General features: G+C 40.6%; 1 protein-coding gene across 1 annotated transcript in view; it reads right to left on the minus strand.

Annotated features, from left to right (window-relative positions):
- Window positions 1–22,346, minus strand: part of LOC126365967 (NF-X1-type zinc finger protein NFXL1) — a 103,524-nt gene that overhangs the window by 35,622 nt on the left and 45,556 nt on the right. The window contains exons 6-9 of the mRNA XM_050008764.1: window positions 13,683–13,913; window positions 7,473–7,604; window positions 7,064–7,275; window positions 4,291–4,525 (exon numbers count right to left, since the gene is read on the minus strand). Of these exons, the coding sequence (XP_049864721.1) occupies window positions 4,291–4,525; window positions 7,064–7,275; window positions 7,473–7,604; window positions 13,683–13,913 (810 nt within the window). The remainder of the gene's footprint in view (window positions 1–4,290; window positions 4,526–7,063; window positions 7,276–7,472; window positions 7,605–13,682; window positions 13,914–22,346) is intronic.

Below are 22,346 nucleotides of genomic sequence, written 5' to 3' on the forward strand. Positions count from 1 at the left end.
TCCCAACATCACCACTGCTGAAGCCCAAGCTATCCGTGATCTGAAGGCTGACTGATCCATCGTCATTCTTCCGGCGGACAAGGGTTCCACGACCGTGGTACTTGATCGTTGGGAGTATGTGGCTGAAGGACTGCGTCAGCTTTCAGACAACACCACATACAAAGTTTGCCAAGGTAATCCCATTACTGATGTCCAAGTGGAGCTTCAAGGAATCCTCACAACCTTAGGCCCCCTACAAAACCTTTCACCTGACTCCATCAACCTCTGACCCCACCGACACCCCATACCCCTACCTTCTACCTTCTTCCTAAAATTCACAAACCCAATCATCCTGGCCGCCCCACTGTAGCTGGTTACCAAGCCCCCACAGAACGTATCTTTGCCTACGTAGATCAACACCTTCAACCCATTACATGCAGTCTCCCATCCTTCATCAAAGACACCAACCACTTCCTCGAACGCCTGGAATCCTTACCCAATCCGTTACCTTCGGAAACCATCCTTGTTACCATTGATGCCACTTCCTTATACTCAAATATCCCACACGTCCAGGGCCTCGCTGCGATGGAGCACTTCCTTTCACGCCAATCACCTGCCACCCTACCTAAAACCTCTTTCCTCATTACCTTAGCCAGCTTCATCCTGACCCACAACTTCTTCACTTTTGAAGGCCAGACATACCAACAATTAAAGGAAACAGCCATGGGTACCAGGATGGCCTCCTCGTACGCCAACCTATTCATGGGTCACGTAGAGGAAGCCTTCTTGGTTAGCCAGGCCTGCCAACCCAAAGTTTGGTATAGATTTATTGATGACATCTTCATGATCTGGACTCACAGTGAAGAAGAACTCCAGAATTTTCTCTCCAACCTCAACCCCTATGGTTCCATCAGATTCACCTGGTCCTACTCCAAAACCCATGCCACTTTCCTTGATGTCGACCTCCATCTGTCCAATGGCCAGCTTCACATGTCCGGCCACATCAAACCCACCAACAAGCAACGGTACCTCCATTATGACAGCTGCCACCCATTCCACATCAAACGATCCCTTCCCTACAGCCTAGGTCTTCGTGGCAAACGAATCTGCTCCAGTCCGGAATCCTTGAACCATTACACCAACAACCTGAAAACAGCTTTCGCATCCCGCAACTACCCTCCCGACCTGGTACAGAAGCAAATAACCAGAGCCACTTCCTCATCCCCTCAAACCCAGAACCTCCCACAGAAGAACCACAAAAGTGCCCCACTTGTGACAGGACACTTTCCGGGACTGGATCAGACTCTGAATGTGGCTCTCCACCAGGGATACGACTTCCTCAAATTCTGCCCTGAAATGAGATTCATCCTTCATGAAATCCTCCCCACTCCACCAACAGTGTCTTTCCGCCGTCGACCTAACCTTCGTAACCTCTTGGTTCATCCCTATGAAATTCCCAAACCACCTTCCCAACCCTCTGGCTCCTACCCTTGTAACCGTCCCCCGTGTAAAACCTGTCCTATGCACCCTCCGACCACCACCTACTCCAGCTCTGTAAACCGGAAGGTGTACACGATCAAAGGCAGAGCCACGTGTGAAAGCACCCATGTGATTTACCAACTGACCTGCCTACACTGTGAAGCTTTCTATGTGGGAATGACCAGCAACAAACTGCCCATTCGCATGAATGGACACAGGCAGACAGTTTTTGTTGGTAATGAGGATCACCCTGTGGCTAAACATGCCTTGGTGCACAGCCAGCACATCTTGGCACAGTGTTACACCGTCCAAGTTATCTGGATACTTCCCACCAACACCAACCTATCCGAACTCCGGAGATGGGAACTTGCCCTTCAATATATCCTCTCTTCTCGTTATCCACCAGGCCTCAACCTCCACTAATTTCAAGTTGCCACCACTCATACCTCACCTGTCTTTCAACAACTTCTTTGCCTCTGTACTTCCCCCTCGACTGACATCTCTGCCCTAACTCTTTGCCTTTACAAATGTCTGCTTGTGTCTGTGTATCCGCTCCCGGGATTGTCTGTAGTAGCAGTCTTTATTTCTTGTATTATAGGCATGCATATCAGAGCACTTTGTTGCTTTCTTTTTGATGTGTCACAAAAAATGTAATTAATTTGTAAAGATACAGTGAGTAGACTGTGAGGTATTTATGATGAACAAAGATTTCCCTGCATGAATCTCTATACAATCCGTGGATAATTCTGATTGCTCTTTTCTGTATGGTTAATATTATGTTCATATGTATGTCGGCGGCACAACCCCCATATCTCTTTCATCTAGGTGAATACCTAGAAATCTGCAGCCTTCTTTGTCCATTACTTCAATTCCACCTATGTTACTGATAGAGGTTTGGTGAGAGTTTGTAAGTTTAAATGGCAATGACTGAGATTTACTGATATTAACTTTGAAACCTTGATCTTGGAAATGATGATTTCATTTGGATACAACAGGATACGCACAGTTTTGTAGAAGTCCAGATCATCTGTAAAATTACAAGACAGGCTTTCATCATTACCGACAGGCACAAAATACAATGGATGTCATATTTCCATATGAACCAACCAAATTTTCCAGAGCTTGAACTGGCACAGGACAGATAAGTGACCCTTGGAGCTGAACTTTGCTGTATTTTATGCACACTATAGCTTAGCACTTCCTGACCCTGATGATGAGAGTGGGGAATTAGCAGAAGCCAGCCAGCATTTCCTTGCTTTCAGTCAGTATCAACCTCAGACAGCAAACAATACTATTTATAGCAAAAATACTTCAGTGTTGAGCATACAAAATCATTCAGGTGGTTGTTACCTCCAGGTATCACATCTGCTTTTGTAGAAAAACAAATGTGTGCACAATCCCTCCTCCTCACAAGCATGCATGTGCTCTCTCTCTCTCTCTCACACACACACACACACACACACACACACACACACACACACACACACACACACACACACACACACACAGAGAGAGAGAGAGAGAGAGAGAGAGAGAGAGAGAGAGAGAGAGAGAGAGGAGGGGGGGGGCGGTTCTTTTTCAGTCACAGTTCACCACCTCTGTGAAGGTTGTCATTTCATGTATAGATGTGCAGGAAGTAGTGGTGACAAGTGTTTGCATGATTACATTTTCCAGAAATGTAATATAACAATGTTTCATGTTCTAGTAAAGTAGGTGTTTATACTTCTTGTGCATAATGCCAGGTAATTGTAAGTTCAAGATATGTATGGTTTTATTTATTGTTTGTAATGTATCTGACATTTTGTATACTATTGTTTGAATAGTGAAAAGACAAAGAAACTAGCGAATAAATAAATAAATAAATAAATAAATAAATAAATAAGTGTCAAGTCACAGTGTGCATGTGGCAAATAACTGTCAAACCAAGAATATTACACAGCTAGGTTGAAGTCCAAGCAGGAATACATACAATTTTTTTAAAGAAGTCATTTTCCTGCATGACGCTGTATTTATTCAAAATAAACCCTTTATTTCATTTTTAATTAACTAATTTTTCCTCTTTGGGCATAATCAAGCAACATCACACAAAAATTATGCTGTATGCTTTCAGATTGTCATGAGACACAAGCAATGTGGCAAGAATAATATGTATAGCGTCACTAATAAGAATGCAACAACACCCTGCGTAAGCATGGGCACCAAAATTACAAATGTGAAGTTATGCACCTGGAAGTGAAAAGATAACAACCTGTACAAGTGTTTACTCACTGTAACGCCATGCACAACGCATTAAAATAGGGCAGAATGTCTTAAATAAAATCATACTGGTGTGGTCAACATCTTAAAATCAAATGGCAAGAATGTCTACAAACTCAGGAACAGAACCTTGTTATCAACTGTTCCATTATTATTAAGGCCTCTATTACATGCAGTTCTTTTCACACTGCTTTGTGGATCATGATGTGATGAAAGCATATAAAGTAACTTTTTTGTGTGATGTCACTTGATAATAAGAGACTTCAAATATTACTCATACAATAAAGTGTATGCGTCAATTAAAAAATAGCCTCACCCAAGAAAATTCCTTCATTCAAGAAATTTTATGTGACTGTGGAACCAAACATAAAAAAGTACACATCAGACAACAGCTTGCGGAAGAAAAGAAATAGGTCAGTATTCCAAATATTGTGCGCAAAAATTATTTGGCTATTAATCTGAAAGAAGTATTTTTTTCCTTCCGTTGTGGTAAGTCATATTACAAAAGTAAATTTCTTATGCTGTTTTGCTAAATGAGCTTTCTTAGTTTCCTAGATTTTCAACATGTTTACATACCACACAGTCTGGACAAGATAGGTCCCTTAGTTCAAAACGCGGCTCTACTTTTTCCCATGGCCCCGCAGGCTTCTTGTCAGTTTCAATCTTAACTAGGACGGCCGAGTGGCAGGGAACAGGGCAGAGGTGACCACAGGCCTTGTGCTGACGTTCGCATTTCTGCTTGCACGGAGGACAGTCACCGAAGTGGCACTTGTGTGGTGACTGTACTGGATGATGACATAGAGATTCCAACCTACACAGAGATACACCAGATAAATCTGTAATCTCACGCAATAAGTATACTTACATTCTTCGATTATATTCTCACAGACACAACCACCACTCATTTGTACTGGTACATCAGAAAGCCAAGTCTCACAAGTTATAATATGAATAGTGGATTATGTAAGCTTGTAGTTTAGCTTCAACAAACATATCTAAATTTTTGCTTAAATTTCTTAACTTTGTGGCCTCTTTATGATTGGTAATGTTGCATAATGGCAATTATCATTTGATAAGTCAGATCAAACAGAAGGAATGGGCATTCCACATCCTGTACGAGCACATGCCTGCATTCTGCAATGTTTGAACTAACATTCTGCTTGAGGAGAGCTTTACTTTTGTTAATGACTCAGTTACACATTTATAGAGCCATCCCTGTTTCATGAACTTACTGACATTGGAAACATAATGTCGCTACTTATATTAACTATTGGCAAACAATGTAATGTAATACACTCTTGCAGGTTACTTTACTATATGCCTGCCTGCTGTTAATTATAAACACATGTATTTTATTGTACTAAAATCACACTAAGTGAGAACCTGCAAGTAAACCCTTACTAAAATATCTAATAAGTCACGACTTATATTCTTTGGCTTGTTTTGACCAACACATTAGTGTGGTTAGTTTTGTATATTTAGATTTAATGTAGCCTGTATTCTTGAAATTTTGTTTAAGTGCTGATTACTAGTGCAGTGAGAGAGTTAAGATGAAAGATATATGATGTGTGTAGCATCTGAATAAAAAGTAGATGAAAGCAGACAGTACGGGGCAGTGCCACAAATGTAAGACACACGAATGTGTCCATCTGGAAACAATAAAGCCACACATGAACATGAATCCTAGGAGTAGGTTGTAAAGACTAAAACTTTTTCTGTGAAGTGAGCCTTGTATACTATAATTTCTGGATGAAAGACACAGCATTTGTTCCAAGTTGCAGTTTATAGCAGTGTGGACTATAATTTATAGACAAATTTTTTAATACTTGCTCTGAGACACTTCTTTTGTGATGTTTTGAACTTACAACATGGACTGGGTGTAGGTACATTAAACTTTGATAAATATTTCAGTGACCCATGTGCGGGTTTACTGGCACTGAAAATTTTATCAGGCAGGACATTAACTTGAGACTTCTGAATTATTAAACCAATTTTGGGACATCACTAATGTGGTTCCATTGCACTCACTACTACATATGAAAAAATCAACTGCTCTGTTGAAGATTGGTTCACCATACCTCACCTACAATCAATTTAGCCATACTCTTGCATTTCTACAATTACATCACTATTTAGGTACCTGCAATATCAAATTTCAGGAAAACATTGTGGCCTTCATTATCAATCCTTCACAGTCAGCAGCCATGGCTAATTTTATTCATCATACATTATTCCTCATATCTCTTGGTTAGCAGCTACACAACTGACTGATTACAGGATGTGAAATAATTTTTACCACAAGCTGGCAAATCACACGATTTGATGTTACTTAAGTAAAAGAATAGCCTACAAACAGCATTAAACAGTACACATACTAAATGCAACTAGTGAGTTCAAATATCATCTAGTACATATCCTCCTCCTCAGCACCACTATCAGCCCTTTGGCATCCACCACTCGTCCATATTTTTCCATGCATTACAGTGTTCAGCCACACACACCTATATTCCTCCTGCATGTTTTCTACTGTAATCATCTACCTTCCATTTAATCATTTTCCTTGATCCATCTACCATCGATGGTTTGGCTATAACGACCAAATCACTCAGTGTTATTTTCATTACAGTTACTACTACACATTCCATTCCAAGTCTGTTTCCCCATCCATTAATTATCTTTATTCTATACACTTTGTCTTCAGTTTGTTATAGCTTAAAAGTGAAGTTGTCCTCAACCTGCCGAATTGTTTGAACCCCACAGATTTTGTTACACATGATCTTACTGGGTTTGGTATACTTTTGCCTTCCTCCAAATTGTTAACTGACTTAATCAGACAGTTGTAGGGGGGCCTTCAGTTTAATGTGAACCCCAAACAACAGTACAATTTCTCATTTTTTGCCAAAAACAAAGTGTCATGAGAGCGAAGAAGAAGAAGAAGAAGAAGAAGAAGAAGAAGAAAGAAAGGAACTCCAGTAACAGCAAGGCAGCTGGAAAACCCCTACCTTTGGATTTTTAGTCTGACATTTATCAACCCAACCATAGAACACAAATATTCCACACATATAGCATGAACTTCAAATGTACCTATAGCAACCCACATTTTTGTCACCAGTTGGTATTAATCACATTTTACAGAGAAATTGTGAGATGAGGTATGGAGGCACACTGAAAACAAAATCCTGAGATACTATAAGTTAATACTTATTTGAAAATGAAATCTATTTCACAGTTCTGTTTTTCTTATATAAAATGATAAAACATTAGTTAAAATGCAATTACTGCCATTATTTCCAAGATAACAGTAACAAGTAAAGAACATAAAGTGACATATTAATTTTTTTTCAGACACCTGCATAGTTTGAAGCACCGTGGTGGTTTTGTGTGTTTCTTCCTACCACAAGGGACCGTTATTGTAGTGCTTCCACAACGACATTTTACTTCAGCAGTTAAGGGACAGGGGTAGCACTGCCCCCTATGACAAATGGATGCACATTTATGGTTCCCACACGTCAGTGTACGTCCACAAGGCTTTTCACAGGGCGGACAGTTACCATCACAGCACTGCAGAATGAGAAACAATTACATTAAACACATGTTCAACGCATTTGACCTAAAAGACTGAGTTCATATGCACTTTCATGTTGGAAGTTTTACAGGAAGGATAAATATAATTTTTTATATTTGATAAAATTTGAGACTGCTAAGTACAAATATTACAATTACTGGCAGCTAAAGCTCCAGTAGATCATACACCATACCTTGCGGTTACAAGGATGGCGAAAGCAGTCCTTCACTCTCTTGCATTTTGTGTCACACAGAAATTCCTTTTTACACGGCTGTTCTTTAGTATGCAGTCCACACCGGCAGGATTTAGTAATCACTTCAAGGCACTATAAAAATATTATCACATCAGAAAATCCTGAAACAGCTCTTATAAAGAAATGTAAATCATCATCTTCCTACACGGCAAACAACATAGGTGAGAGCAAATTTGTGCCAAGCACTCAATCAGATCACCATTTCCCAAATTTCAGATTGAATACCTTCTAGGTCAAAAATTATGTTTTTAATAATGTAGCAATGTAGGTACAACCTAAACCTAAAACACAAACATGTAAAAAAGTGTATGTAAGGATGAGGTAACTAATTTTTCCAATTTTAGAAATCAGATACTTCGCAAATCCCACTATTCAACTCATGTAAATGGAGAAAAGATACATGTCACTGATGACAGCACTGTCATTTTCATTAATAAGTGAAGGGGAAAGGACTCCTTCCGATTAATTTTTGAGATGCCTTTGAGTCAAACAGGAAATTACGGGTCCACTATACAAAGTTTGCCTGTGGATGTCTTTGAACTGCAAGTTATTGTTCAACTTGGGGAGGGGGAGACAGACTATTTTAGTGAAAATGAGGAAATGATGTTTCTATGTAATGTAACCTCCCAGTATAAAATACAATTATTTACAGAAAAGGATTTATTCACTCATGATAGACAATTATGTTTCTTGTATGACAAAGATTGTTTACTGGTGACAGGAAAGAACTAGAGAAAATTTCCCAAAATGCCTTGCATAATGGCAAAGCTTGCTTAAATTATCAACATGACTGTAGCAGCTGTCTGCATGTTTAGAAAGAAAGAAAGAAACAGTCATTATGAATGCAGACAAGTTTTCACCAACTTCTCTAAAGCAATAAAAGAAAAATAAAGGCACAAAATATGACCATGTACCATTAACAATTACTTTTCAATTAAATAGAAATCAATGAAATCCAAAACCAAATTAAATTGTTTGCCATGAATTGCTAATTATCTGCAGAATGCGGTTAGTTTAATTTTCTTCATCTCTTCTAAAATTGAGAGTTGAGTCTGCAGCTGCAACCCTTGATATTGCTGTTACAATTATCCTCGCACATAATTGAGTGCTGAAATGTGGTTCTGGAAACATTTATTAACCCTCTAGATATTCGTAATATATGGCCAAGTCATATTGTGATGTTGCAAAAAAGCGCTGTAAGTGTAGGTGCAGGTGTAGGATGTTGTTGTTGTGGTCTTCAGTCCTGAGACTGGTTTGATGCAGCTCTCCATGCTACTCTATCCTGTGCAAGCTGCTTCATCTTCCAGTACTTACTGCAACCTACACTCTTCTGAATCTGTTTAGTGTATTCATCTCTTGGTCTCCCTCTATGATTTTTACCCTCCACACTGCCCTGCAATGCTAAATTTGTGATCCCTTGATGCCTCAGAACATGTCCTACCAACTGCTCCCTTCTTCTTGTCAAGTTGTGCCACAAACTCCTCTTCTCCCCAATTCTATTCAATACCTCCCCATTAGTTATGTGATCTACCCATCTAATCTTGAGCATTCTTCTGTAGCACCACTGTAGCACCAGGTATAGGATATGTCCTGCTAATATGCTGTCCGAACTGTTACAGACCGCTCACCCATTGATATACAACTCCCACAATTGGTAAAATGTACCAACATTTCTATATTTTGCTGCGTGAGCTGGAAAATTAAAATCATTCTGTGAGTTTGCTGAGGTACAATACAAAAAAACTTTTAGATCACTGTAAAACTAGATGGTTATTTCTTCCTCTAGCTGCTGAAAGAATTGCTCATGTCTTTCAATCATTACCTGTCCCTTGACAAGTGTCCTATTACCTTGAAGATTTTTTTCAAAAATCCACTTCTCTTCATCACCTTTCAGTTTCTTTCAACCTAGTTCACTATTTTTGCTAAAAGAATTCCATGCACTGAAAATGACAACACTACTATAATTGAAATTGCTGACAAAATAAATATGTTGCACAATAAATTTCCCCTTTAACTGCTCTGGAAGTGTTAACGTGCATGCCTTTATACCTGTCCCTGTGTGCTCTGAACGTGTTTACGTGTGCCACCAGTCCTTCTACCTGGTAGAAGGACCTGGTAGACAGGTACAAAGGGGTGAGCGCTAACACGTCCAGAGCAGTTAAAGGGTTAAAAGCAGTAAAATAGCAGTATGAGTACAATAAGGATGACACGCATTTCATTTTTCGTACATGTAATCAGAACAGCCGAGAACAGGATCATCAGGAGAATAATAGAAAAATTGTGGAATAGTAAGTGCAACATTAAGTGGATTACAGAAATCAAGGAAGATATGGATGAGCTACAGATTACATTGGAAGACCTAAGAAACAAAACTGACAAAATCAGGAAACTCGCAGACAAATAAACCAGACTGCAAACAAGGGTCAACAAACAGACAATAAGAAGGGTGGTGTCCGATGAAGAAAGAAGGACGAGATCCGAGAGAATGAAGTAGTACTGGGCTGGAAGGAAACTGAAAAATTTCTTGTACAAAGGTGGCTAGAGTCATCCAATGAAGGCCATAAAATGTAAATAAAATAAAATAAAACAACAATTACAAGAATGAGAAACTGAGGCATAGTGACACTTGATCAGTTTAACCATATCATGACAGCTTCCTATGATACTTGCATTTGACATATTAGTGAATGGTGTAAAGCAATTCTGAAACCCCTTCTGCCAATGGAGTGAATCAATCTAAATAAAACAATCAGCTGGATTAGTGTTCAAGAAATGTATTGTTTTGAGACATCTAGTGTCATGAACTTCACTGTAGATGAGAGAGAGCTGTTTTACGAGTACTGTTGTGTAAGAAAACACTCTGAAGGTGAACTGCTAGATTGTAATACGAATTCCAATGTTAGTGTCAGTATAAAATGGCACATCGAATTTTTATTCATTGTCACAATGAGCAAATGTGTGTATAAAATATCAGAAGCTTGGTTGAATTTTCGCTAGCTATTCCATGTTCTACTGCATCTATTGAAAGAGTGTTTATACCTATTTAATCTTTGTGGGCAGAAGAAAAAAAGACTTAAATCAGAAACTATAAAAGTTCTGACAATGATAGAAACTACATTTTTTAGCCTTTCTTGTATGGGATTCTACAATTTGATACTTAACGAAAATAAGTTTCTAGACCAAATACACACCACTCAAAAGTATTTCTTCTTCTTCCAGTTTTAGCAGGAGCTATTACTATATTATTAACAGACCGAAACCGAAATACATCATTCTTTGGCCCTGCGGGAGGAGGAGATCCAATTCCTTATCAACACATATTCTGATTCTTTGGACACCCAGTATCAGTGAGTCTGTAACGCCAAAAATGTTATTAAGCCTTTACTGACAATAATTCCATCATGTGCCCCATCATGTGCCAATTTGTACTCATTTGTCCAGAATTTTTGTGCATCATTTTGAAAATGTTCTGAATTTAGTTAAATATAATATAGGAAACCTAGGATGTATTGTGTTGGGGCAGACTATTAGAACAGGAAGGGAGAGATGCAAGTAACTTCAGCTAAACCAAAGAAAAACCACCAAGCAAATCAGTTATTTCGAGCACTGTCTCGAATATAATCAAGAAATGAAATACAACGAGACCAGTATCATGGGGCAAATGTCAGGTTTCTAGGGCATGTAATTATGGAGTCTATCAAAGTAAAGACATCGAAAAACCTAATGGGGACAGAGGCTTTAATTTAAACAAGGCTTGGTGGCCGAGCGGTTCTAGGCGCTACAGTCTGGAACCGCGTGACCGCTACGGTCACGGGTTCGAATCCTGCCTCGGACATGGACGTGTGTGATGTCCATAGGTTAGTTAGGTTTAAGTAGTTCTAAGTTCTAAGGGACTGATGACCTCAGGCGTTAAGTCCCATAGTGCTCAGAGCCATTTAAACAAGGCTTGGGGCCTGGCACACAAGTTATTAAGATGTCACAAGCCATCACACGCACCAGAGCTGGGAAATACTCAAGGAACGTGCATTTCACAGAATATCAGTCCGGGCAAATGAAAACAAAAGATCATTAATGGGCATAGTGGGCGTTGGGAGTCAAAGTCTGTCATAGAGTGTGAGACTAACAACAGTTCTTTGTCTCATGCCCAGGCACGAGTACAGGTAACAGCACAGTTCACTGCACCCAAAAAAGACAGCTGGGTAGGGCACTGATAAATAGCAGATTTTTTTTATTTTTTTTAAAAAAGAAAGCTGAACACCTAAACAGCACAAAATTACAGAATGAAAATATTGCGAGAGAGAGAGAGAGAGAGAGAGAGAGAGAGAGAGAGAGAGAGGAGAGAGAGATGATTTCAGTATTGCTTACGTGCCAGTCAACCATTCAACAACTCATCTACACAATAAGTGGTTGACTATCCCTCTATCATTATTTGAAAATTCTAGTAAATAGATTACATGATATCGCTGCTAAGAGTAAAGTAAATTCCCCATATTCACAAATGTGATGGAATATACCATTATCTTGAAATACACTTTAATGTCCAGAGCAAAATTAATTAAGTTCTTGACACAGCAAATTTCAGTGGCAAGTCAGACATGTGGCAGGTGCTGTTAACTTTCCAGCCACACATAATCACTTTACAAACTCCATTCAATTCTAGAAGTTATAAAACTGATAACTAAACAAGGAATCACTGTCTGTAATAAAATACTATTATTGTCTACATCACAACAGATAATACTGATGAATTTAAATTAATATTGGATGTGACAAACTGTGTCAAGCAGCAAGAAGTAATGACCGTTTGGGTTTAGTAAATTTAACACAGTATTTCATTGACAAAAAACATGTCTTTTACAGAACTGAAACTACTTTCTTTTTCTACGCAATCATCTCCCTTATTTAATCATTTGCCATACCTTTACACGAGTTTTATAATTCTCATGTTGCTGTCGGTTGCCACAGTCCATACAGTTATCCGTTTACTGCATCACTTTCAAAATGTTTCTATACTTCATGAAAAAGTGAAAATCACTAGAAGCAGTCCTGGAGTGTACAGTGTATGATCAAAAGTTTCTAATCCAAACTGATCCAACAAGTCTCTAGTTGCAACAGCACTTAGATGTGAAGAGCACAATATCATGAGAAAGCATTCTGCACCTATGATTTTGGATTTCTTGCTATGGTTGTCTTATGGCATCACAATACTAATCTGCACTGATTCTAATGCCTTTTGGCATGCAAATCACCGAGAGAATAGCCTTACAAAACCAAGAATCCATTGTCACGAGTTTTCATTTTTACACTGTATTTTCGTGTGTTTTGGGTGATGTGAGATGATGCCACTCGAATGAGTGGCACATGGTCTCTGATATAAAGTTAGACACCCATGTCTCACCAAAAGTAACAATTTGATCAAGAGAAACTGATTTCCACCTGCAAGATACTGCAGCAAAAATGTCAGGCCTGCAGCCGGTCTCTGTGTTCTGTGTAGGTCATTCAGTTGCCAGGAGACATTGAGCATAAATTTCTCTGTTGACAAAATGTTTGTCCAAAGTTCCACTGTGCATGGAATGAAAAATGTATGTGTCAGAAATACATAACTCATCTAGGGTTTCATGTCTGTCTTGCAAAACTTCATTCTTCAGTGGATTCTTTGATTCATCTGTGATGAGTGCACATGCACACCTGCTCATTCACTTTCGAACATTTCACACCACTTTATCACATTTGCTTCATTCACTGCTGTATCACCCCATCCATTAATTTTATAATAGATTTCTGCAGGTTTCAACTTCTGAGCATTCGCAAACTGAATAGCATCTCAGACCTTACAGTTAGTCCCAATTTGTATGACACAGTTAATTTTAAACAATCAAGCAATACACAATAACAACTTGTTTCTACTGACACTCGCACAACACTGAAATGAGAGGATGAGGAAACATTAAGACCTCAGACAGAAGCCTGATAAGAATCTGCACATCTGGGATTATGCAATAAGTCATTACTTCCTGAGTAACCCAAATATTAATGTAAAACAAAAACTTCTTACCACACTTGACAACTCTTACATAGCATAACTATATCCACAGTACCACATAAACAGAACTACATCATTAACAATTGCTCACCACAGTCAATACGTACTGAACCACATTTGTCCCTATGGCACCGGCGAGGGCAGCGGTGGACCCCACACTCGAGTGGGCGGCTACATGTGTCGCCACAAACGGGTGTTTCTTCTGTGCACGGGAGAACAAATGAAGCCTTACCACAGGGGCAGGTGCGAGGCCCGGACAAGGGACAGTCACCACATGGTCCAGCATGACACACTTGTTCACAAGAGTGGTACCCACATGAAAGATTTTTACCACATACCTGCAAAATATTTGATGAATGCTATAAATGTAGTATAAATAAATGAAAATATTTTTTACTTAGTCTTATTTGCATTTAGAGCACATAACATATAGTACTGCATTTGGAAAGTACAACAAATTTATGGTAGTAACACATACATACTTCATTTACATGTGGTTCCCAAAACTATTTTTCATAAAGCAATTTCCCAATTCTGCTTGTGATTACTCATGTAATTAATCTAATGTAGACTTTGGAAATATGATTCTAGCTGTTGGATTTCATTTTGCACAATAAATTTTTGCTCCAGTATAAACACTCAAATGTTTTCTAAATATGCTTGGGCTGGCAGGTTCCACCTTGCTTTTGACAGTGTTGGTTAGTGTGACTTTTGACCAGAGAAGAAGAAATATTAGAGTGAGCATCAAGTTATCCCTCTCCTTTATGTAACTGAAGAGAAATATCCACAATGCTGACTAAACTGGGAATGGGGACTACTGAATTCCAAAGGCAGTTCATGTAAATAAACTGACGAATGAAAAACTGATTTTTCATCAGGCTAGAAACACTGATATAGGCCTTAACAAGTATACACAATAGCAAAAAATGTCTCCCAAAATTTGGTTTTCACTTTCTGAAAACTGAGCCACATGGAAAGGTAGCAATGGAGCACGGCTGGTGTAAGTTACAAGCTCTTAAAAATTTGTAAGTTTTGTATTTCTGGTACAAGAATAGTGATGGTATTAATGGGAAACTTGTGTTTCAGTCTGCTGGGTCTCTTGAATGAAATTACTTGCTGACTGCCACACCTCTCACACTGATAGGAATGTGATTTAGGTCACCTAAACATGTTGGGCAGACACTCAACAGGATGGTCCCTTCCAATCTGAGACCTAAATTACCCCCCCCCCCCCCCCCCACCCTACTTTCCTGCCTTGACCAAATCTCTTTCCTCTCTAACAACAGAACAAAACAAGCTTGGAAATTTTCACCTCCTAATCAGACATACTGTCTTCTTGTAATTTAACAGTATCTTCCCAATCATTTAAATAACTTTTCTGGTTTGTGTGAAAAGAAATGTTAAAGATTGCTTTGGAACATATAAAAGATGGATTTCAGGTACAAGGGCCAATGGGATTCACACATAATAGCAGACTACTACAGTCTTAAGCATGCGGCATTGCCCTGACAATTCTCTATTTCTGAAGTATTATAAATGTAGTGTGCTTTGATGTCAACTGACTGTGTACTTTGTACCTTGAACTTACGTTTTTTTTACAAATACGTTTTCAGGTTACATACTTTTCTTTCTCATTTTTAATATGCTTTTATCATGCATGTGGATGATTATTAAGGCCCTACATTACTTTTAAAAAAATTGTTTCTTTTTTACATCTATATTCTCTAGGCCACCATGTGACTATCACTTTGCTTCTCCCTCTTCCAGTTCCATTTATAAATTGTGTTTGGGAATACTAACTGTCAATATACCTCCATATAACCTCCAATTTCCCTGATTTTCTCATTGTGGTCATTCTGCGAGGGATATGTGAGAGGGAATAACATGCTGCTCAACTCTTCTTAGAAAATATGCTCTCAGAATATTAACAGCAAACCTCTCTTGCAGAATACGCTGCTAGAGTTTGTTGAGCACCTCCACAATGCTCTTGCACTTGCTGTACAGAATCCTGGGTGATATGAACTGCTCTTCATTGGATCTTCTCTCTCCTATGAATCCAGTCTCGTAAGGGTTCCAGACTCAAGATTTGGCCTTTTAAGAGTTTTATAAACAACTTATTTCATGGATGAGTTATATTTTTATTTTATTTTACATATCTAATTCCATAGGATCAAATTAGGAGCAAATCTCCATGGTGATAGAACAAGTCAGTACATGAAATTAACATAATTTAAGATAAAATGTAGACTAATACTATGCAAATGACAATGTGGAAGTATATAATGCCATAATCAACGATATAAACACAGGAAACAGCTTAATTTTTACAGAAATGTTTTGCAAGACTAGTTGATACTATTCATAACCAAATGTTATAAGCATTCATAAACTCAACCAGGCACAGACGTGAAATGTCAATTCTGGTCTACTGTGATCAAAACATTTATTTGGAACAAACCCCAGAAACTTATAAAGACTTGCTAAATAGTCTTTGTAATTTGAACATGAATTGAAACAAGCACAGATACAATTGTTACAGAAGTCCAAGCTCGAACAGTTGGTTGGTTGGCTAAAAGAAGAGGTGTGGGGGGAGGGGGGGGGGGATGGCGCAGAGGGGGGGGGGCGGGGAAGGGACAAATTCCGAGGCCATCGGTCCCTTGTTCCCGGGGTAAAATGATTAGACAACTGAGAGAAGAAAAGAACGGAGACATACAGCACAATAACAGGAAAAAAGAAGAACCAGAAGAACGACAGAAGGACAACCAACACTAATATGGACAAAACAGTAAAAGAAAACCACAGAGAGAAGCAGGAAACAGGTAGAAGGGGGTAAAAACACGAGGGCAGATAACCGTGGCTGGCCGACCACGAGAATAAAAAGGAAAAGCCAGCCACTCTGTAACACATTAAAACATCCACCCTAAAAGCATTAGAGTGCAGAACACAAAGGGACAAAGGATATGCACTGAAAGTTATACAGCATGATAAAACCCACCGTCATGTATAAAATGTAAAACTAAATAAGCCGATGAGGTGTTGCCAGCTAAAATTAATGGCAGCGAGTCCGTGAAAACACTGCAGCCATCGGGTAAGGAATATGTCCTCCATAGGTAAGGAATATGTCCTCCATGGACATATGCAAAGCCGATGTGAGCATCAGCCATCACGTCGTCGATGTAAACCACTTTGTGGACTCTGTACATGTCAAGAATCGAGAGAAAGAGGCAGCAGAGAGCCGCGGGGTTAACTGAGTCCTTAGGGCCATGTGAAAGGTCCATGCAAAGTCATGGTCTAGGTGTACACCATGAAGGTGTACGTGAATGGACGTCAAGTATAGGTGGTAAAGGCAAGGACACCAGTTCGGAAAGATCAATCACGAATTGTAATTGGAAGCCCTGACCTGGGCCACGGGAGATGAATCGCCATGTGTAGGAAAAGGAGACGGTGATTCGGATGCACAGGAGAACTATGAAAGTGTGCAACGTAACTGGCCAGCAGTTGTGCATGCCTAACCTGCAATGGAGGGACTCCAGCCTCCACAAGGATGTTGGTCACCGGACTCATCCTAAAAGCTCCCGTTGTTAGGCGAACGCCACAGTGGTGCACTGGGTTGAGTAAAAGCAATGCTGAGGGTGCCGCCAAACCATAAACCAGACTACCATAGTCAAGGCGGGATTGAACAAGGGCTCTCTAGAGCTGCAGTAGCATAGAGCGATCTGCACCCTAGTTGGTGTTGCTCAGGCAGCAGAGGGCATTGAGGTGCTGCCAGCACTTCCACTTAAGCTGATGAAAGTGAGGAAGCCAAGTCAATTGGGTGTCGAAAACCAGTCCTAAGAATCGATACGTCTCCACTACAGTGTGTGGATGGGCATTAAGGTAAAGTTCTGGTTCTGGATGAACGGTATGACCCCAACAGAAGTGCATAACACACGACTTTGTGGCCAAAAACTGGAAACCGTGGGCTAGAGCCCATTACTGAACCTTGTTGATGGCTCCCTGTAGGCACCACTCAGCAACACCAGTACTGGTGGAGTACTACAAAATGCAGAAATCATCTGCATACTAAGAGGGTGAGACGGATGGCACTACACTTGCTGCTAGACCATTAATGGTGACTAAAAATAGAAAGACACTCAATAAAGAGCCCTGTGGGGCCCCATTCTCCTTGATGGGGGGGGGGGGGGGGGGGGTGCACTACAGCAGGCATCAACTTGGACGTGCAAAGTATGAAGCAACAGGAAATTTTGGATAAAAATATCGGGAGTGGGCCTCAGAGACCCCACTCATATAATGTGGCAAGGATATGATATCACCAGGTGGTGTCACACTTTGCAAAAAAAAAAGAGGAAGAAATAAAGACGGCAACCAGGTGTTGGCGTCTGGAAAAGGCTGTTCGGATGGCAGACTTAGGGGACACAAGATTATCAATGGTAGAGCAACACTGGCGGAAGCCGCCCTGAAATGGAGCCAGTAGGCCACATGACTCCAGGACCCAACCCAACTGCCGACACACCTTATTCTGACAGCCACAGCTTCAAGATCGGTTTGAAGGGGCATTGTTTTACTACAGACTGAGTTTAGGACAAACGCGAACTCCACTGGGCACTCGATTATAGTCACTACGATTCCTTTAGTATCCCTTATAGCCACAAAGGGCAGGGGTCCGCACTGCCGGGAACTAGGGCAATGCAGAAAGTAGGTGTAAAGCTTAACAGCTGCCATAGCTCAGCCAGGCGGTGGAAAAAACTGCCGCAATTCCACTGGAATTGGGAGACTGGGAAGGCATGGAGATTCAATGAGGCAGTTTACGCGGCAAGATATAGGTCCTCAGCGGACACCAGAATCTCCACCTTATCTGCAGACGCAGAGCTTGTAGGTAGCGGTGGTGTGGGTGCCTCCGCAATCCCCTTGGTCTTGAGGACCTTCTTTTTGGATTTCTCTCGCTGCTCCTTGGGTTTCTCTGGCTGGGAGGACTTCACTGATTCAGTCTCTGGGACTGAGGATGAGCGTGAACCAACTGCTTTTGGGCTCTTCAGGCATTGGCGAGAGTCATTTTTCCCACTAGCGGAACCCTGGGAAGGGAGTGACCCAAGGGACCCCTTCCTAGTGAGAGGAGCCAAAAGAAGACTTACGCTTCTCCGGTTCAGAAGTGGGGACTGATATCCCCAATGGTTGGAGGGAGGGGGGTGTTGCTACTGAAGTAAGTGGTGAGGGAGCAACAGAGGGGAAGTGCCCCTCACCATCACGGGGGCGGGTGTAGTCTTCTGGTTATGAGAGGCGACATGAATGCGAGGAACTGATGGAGCGACGACTGTTCTCGTAGCAGCGGCGTAAGGGGAGGCCATAGTCACAGGATGTAGGTGCTCAAATTTCCTCTTAGCCGCAGTGTAGGTCAGTCGGTCCAGTGTCTTATATTCCATGATTTTCCTCTCTTTCTGTAAAATCCTGCAGTCTGGCGAGCAAGGTGAATGATGCTTTCCGCAGTTGACTCACATAGGAGGCGGGGCACATGGAGTATTGGGATGTGAAGGACGTCCAAAATCTCCACATGTGATGCTGGAAGTACAGCAGGAAGACATATGGCCGAATTTCTGGCACTTAAAGCACGCATCAGCAGACCATCACCTTGATCTTCTTGGGCAATGTGTCACCCTCGAAGGCCAAGATGAAGGCACCGGTGGCAACCTGATTATCCCTCAGACACTGATGGACGCGCAGGATGAAATGAACACCTCGCCACTCTAAATTGATGTACAGCTCATTGTCAGACTGCAAAAGAAGGTCTCTGTGGAATACAATACCCTGCACCATATTTAAGCTCTTATGGTGCGTGATGGTAACAGAAACATACCCCAACTTGTCACAAGCTAGTAATGCCCATGACTGGGTGGAGGAAGCTGTTTTTATCAAGAATAACCCAGAGTGCAGTTTGGACAAGCCCTCCACCTCCCCAAACTTGTCCTCCAAATGCTCCACAAAAAACTGAGGCTTCATGGACATGAAAGATTCCCCATCAACTCTCATACATACGATGTACCAGGGTAAGTAAGCTTCACTGCCATCATTAGCCTGGCGTTCCTCCTATGGTGTGAGCACAGAGGGGAATGATTTGAGGTCATATTTCTTAGCATTGCAGATAGACTTTACCCGCTTAGAGACTGCTGGCGGCAGACCACCAGCTAGAGATGACATACTGTGCTTCACGGCATGTCATCTGCCCTGATGCCACCCACTCTCACCTGGGGACCTCTCCACAGGCACCACCGAGCCTCAGCAAGGGCCACCTGGCACGATCACCATTGCCGGGAGTCCAGATGCCCCAGGGAGATGGGCATCTACTCGATGGCATAAGTGGGGAGCTAACAGTGCAGGCATCAGCAGAGTGATCCCTGTATTGTCAGGGGGCTACAACCAACAGGGTACAAGGTGGCCCCACCACAACAAACTGGCTACCGTGCTGGATATGAGGTGCAAAGAATTCCATGGTCCTCATCAGCATAGAAAATGACAGTGCATAGTGAGTGGAGCATAACGCACCCATGAAGGTGTTCTCACTCAAGAGATGGATGACGAATAGGACTGCAAAGCCATGTCAGTAATGTGGGCTAAAGATGATAATATTCTTCTCGGGTGTGCAGCTGGATCATAACGTCATCTTAACACAATATTTCAGCGGTCCAACTGGCCGCCATCTTCAGGTGAGAGTGCTGGTACACGATCTTGCCGGAACTAGCTTCTCAGCGCAAACGGAGGCCCCTATATAGGCCGCAGAAGGCCCACAACGTGTGCACGAGAAGGTGCTGTAACTGCCCTCTAGCGCAAGTAAACATACCGCGCCACCAGTGGTGTAAACAGGTGAAGTTGAGATATTGCTGCCAAAAATTAAAAGTTATTCCAATGATCGAAACACAGACCATTGCTTTTTAATGTCTGATAACACCGGGTTCCAAGTAACCCTTGTCTCTATTAATAAAATTATCAGATAAACAAATCTCAAAACTCAAGAAGTCGACCCTAATTCCTCTGGTATCACAGGTTTATTCACATCGGCTGGATCATGTTGGGGTCACCACTGACTAGATGGCAGACTTCCGAACCGAATGTTATAAGCACTCATACTCAGCCATGAAAAGACACAAAATATCAATTTATTTACAACAGACCACAGAAACTTGTGCAGACTCATTAAATAGTCATGTTGAGCTGTAACCTGTGCATGAATTGAATCAAGGGCAGGTACAATTGCAACAGATCCAAGTTCAAACAATAACTAACTAAAGTTCTATATTAGGAATCAACAGTCATGGAGCATCACACTGCTTCAGAGAGATTACAGTGTTCCTGGCAGCCAGCACATGAACTCGTTTGATAGCTACAACAAACATTTCAGCTGACAGCTTGTTGATGATGTGTGTCGACATATGCCGCTACAGAGTAATCCAGTTTAGACTTGATTGTGCAAGGATTACTGCTAAAATTCTTTACTTCTTGCGGTAGCCTATTGAAAATTGATGCAGCGGAATTCTGCACACCTTTCTGCACAAGAGTTTTTTTTAATATATTTCCCTAAGATTCTTCCAATGAATCTCAACCTGGCATCTGCTTTTCCTACTACAATTTCATTTATGTGCTCATTCAACTTTAGGTCTCTCTGGACAGTTATTCTTATGTATTTTATGGTTTCATTATTTTCAGTGATTCATAGTAAAAAAGGACTGGAAAGCAATAGATCTCTTTCCCTATTTATGCACATTAAAAAATATTCCTTACTTCTTCTTCTACTCCTCCAGTGGAATTACAGCAACTGGAAACCTTTTTATTTTCTTATATTGCACAGATTTCAGAGTTCTCACTATTTTGCTCACCTCGAATACCTGATCGTTGTGTGTGTGTGTGTGTGTGTGTGTGTGTGTGCGCGTGCGTGTGCGCGCGTGTTTTATCCCATACTACATTCTTTGCAAACCTGACTGCTTTCTTTTTTTACCTTTCTTCTCAACTTCACATTCTTTTCCCTATTATCTTTGTTCTTTTACATTAACCATATATTGTATTCTCTCATCTTTTCCTGTACCAATTTATCAATATTGTCATTCCACCATTCATTTCTATTTTGAATTCCTGATTTGTCCTGCATTCATTACCCCTAAAGCTTCCTTAGCTTCCACTACACATTTAAGGGTGTCTTGATTTGTAACAATACTGTGAAAAGGGTAGCTGCTACTCACCATATAGTAGAGACTTTTCTGATACTGTTATATTCCATCCTGGATCTTCTATTGCTTAATATCTTGATATATATTATTCCCAGAAGAATACATTATATTATTCATTTTCATATTCAATTTAAGCCTATATCGGAATACAGCTGATTCATCCTATTGAGTTTTTAAGATTCTCCAAACTTTTTGCATACATCTTCATCACTGCATTCTACCAGATTTATAGAAGATTTTACTATTAGGGAAAATATTTAAATTATCTGAAGTTAATGGTCAGTAACACACTGTGCATCTCTGTACACTCAAATGTCATGAAATTTTAAAAAAAGGTTTTCTGTCTAATGTAATCAATTAAAGATTTTCTATGGGGGGTAGCCTATGTCCATGTAAATTGATGAATATATTTAAAATAACCATTTTGAATCCCCAGTGAATACTGCTGACATATGGCTATAAGTCCTTCACCATTATCATTCTCATCCTTTTCTCCATATGGCCCCACAACTGATCTGTTGACCTAGACCCAACATGGCTATCAAAACTTCCTAAAAG

Source organism: Schistocerca gregaria, chromosome 4, assembly GCF_023897955.1.
Source record: "Schistocerca gregaria isolate iqSchGreg1 chromosome 4, iqSchGreg1.2, whole genome shotgun sequence".
NCBI lineage: Eukaryota > Metazoa > Arthropoda > Insecta > Orthoptera > Acrididae > Schistocerca > Schistocerca gregaria.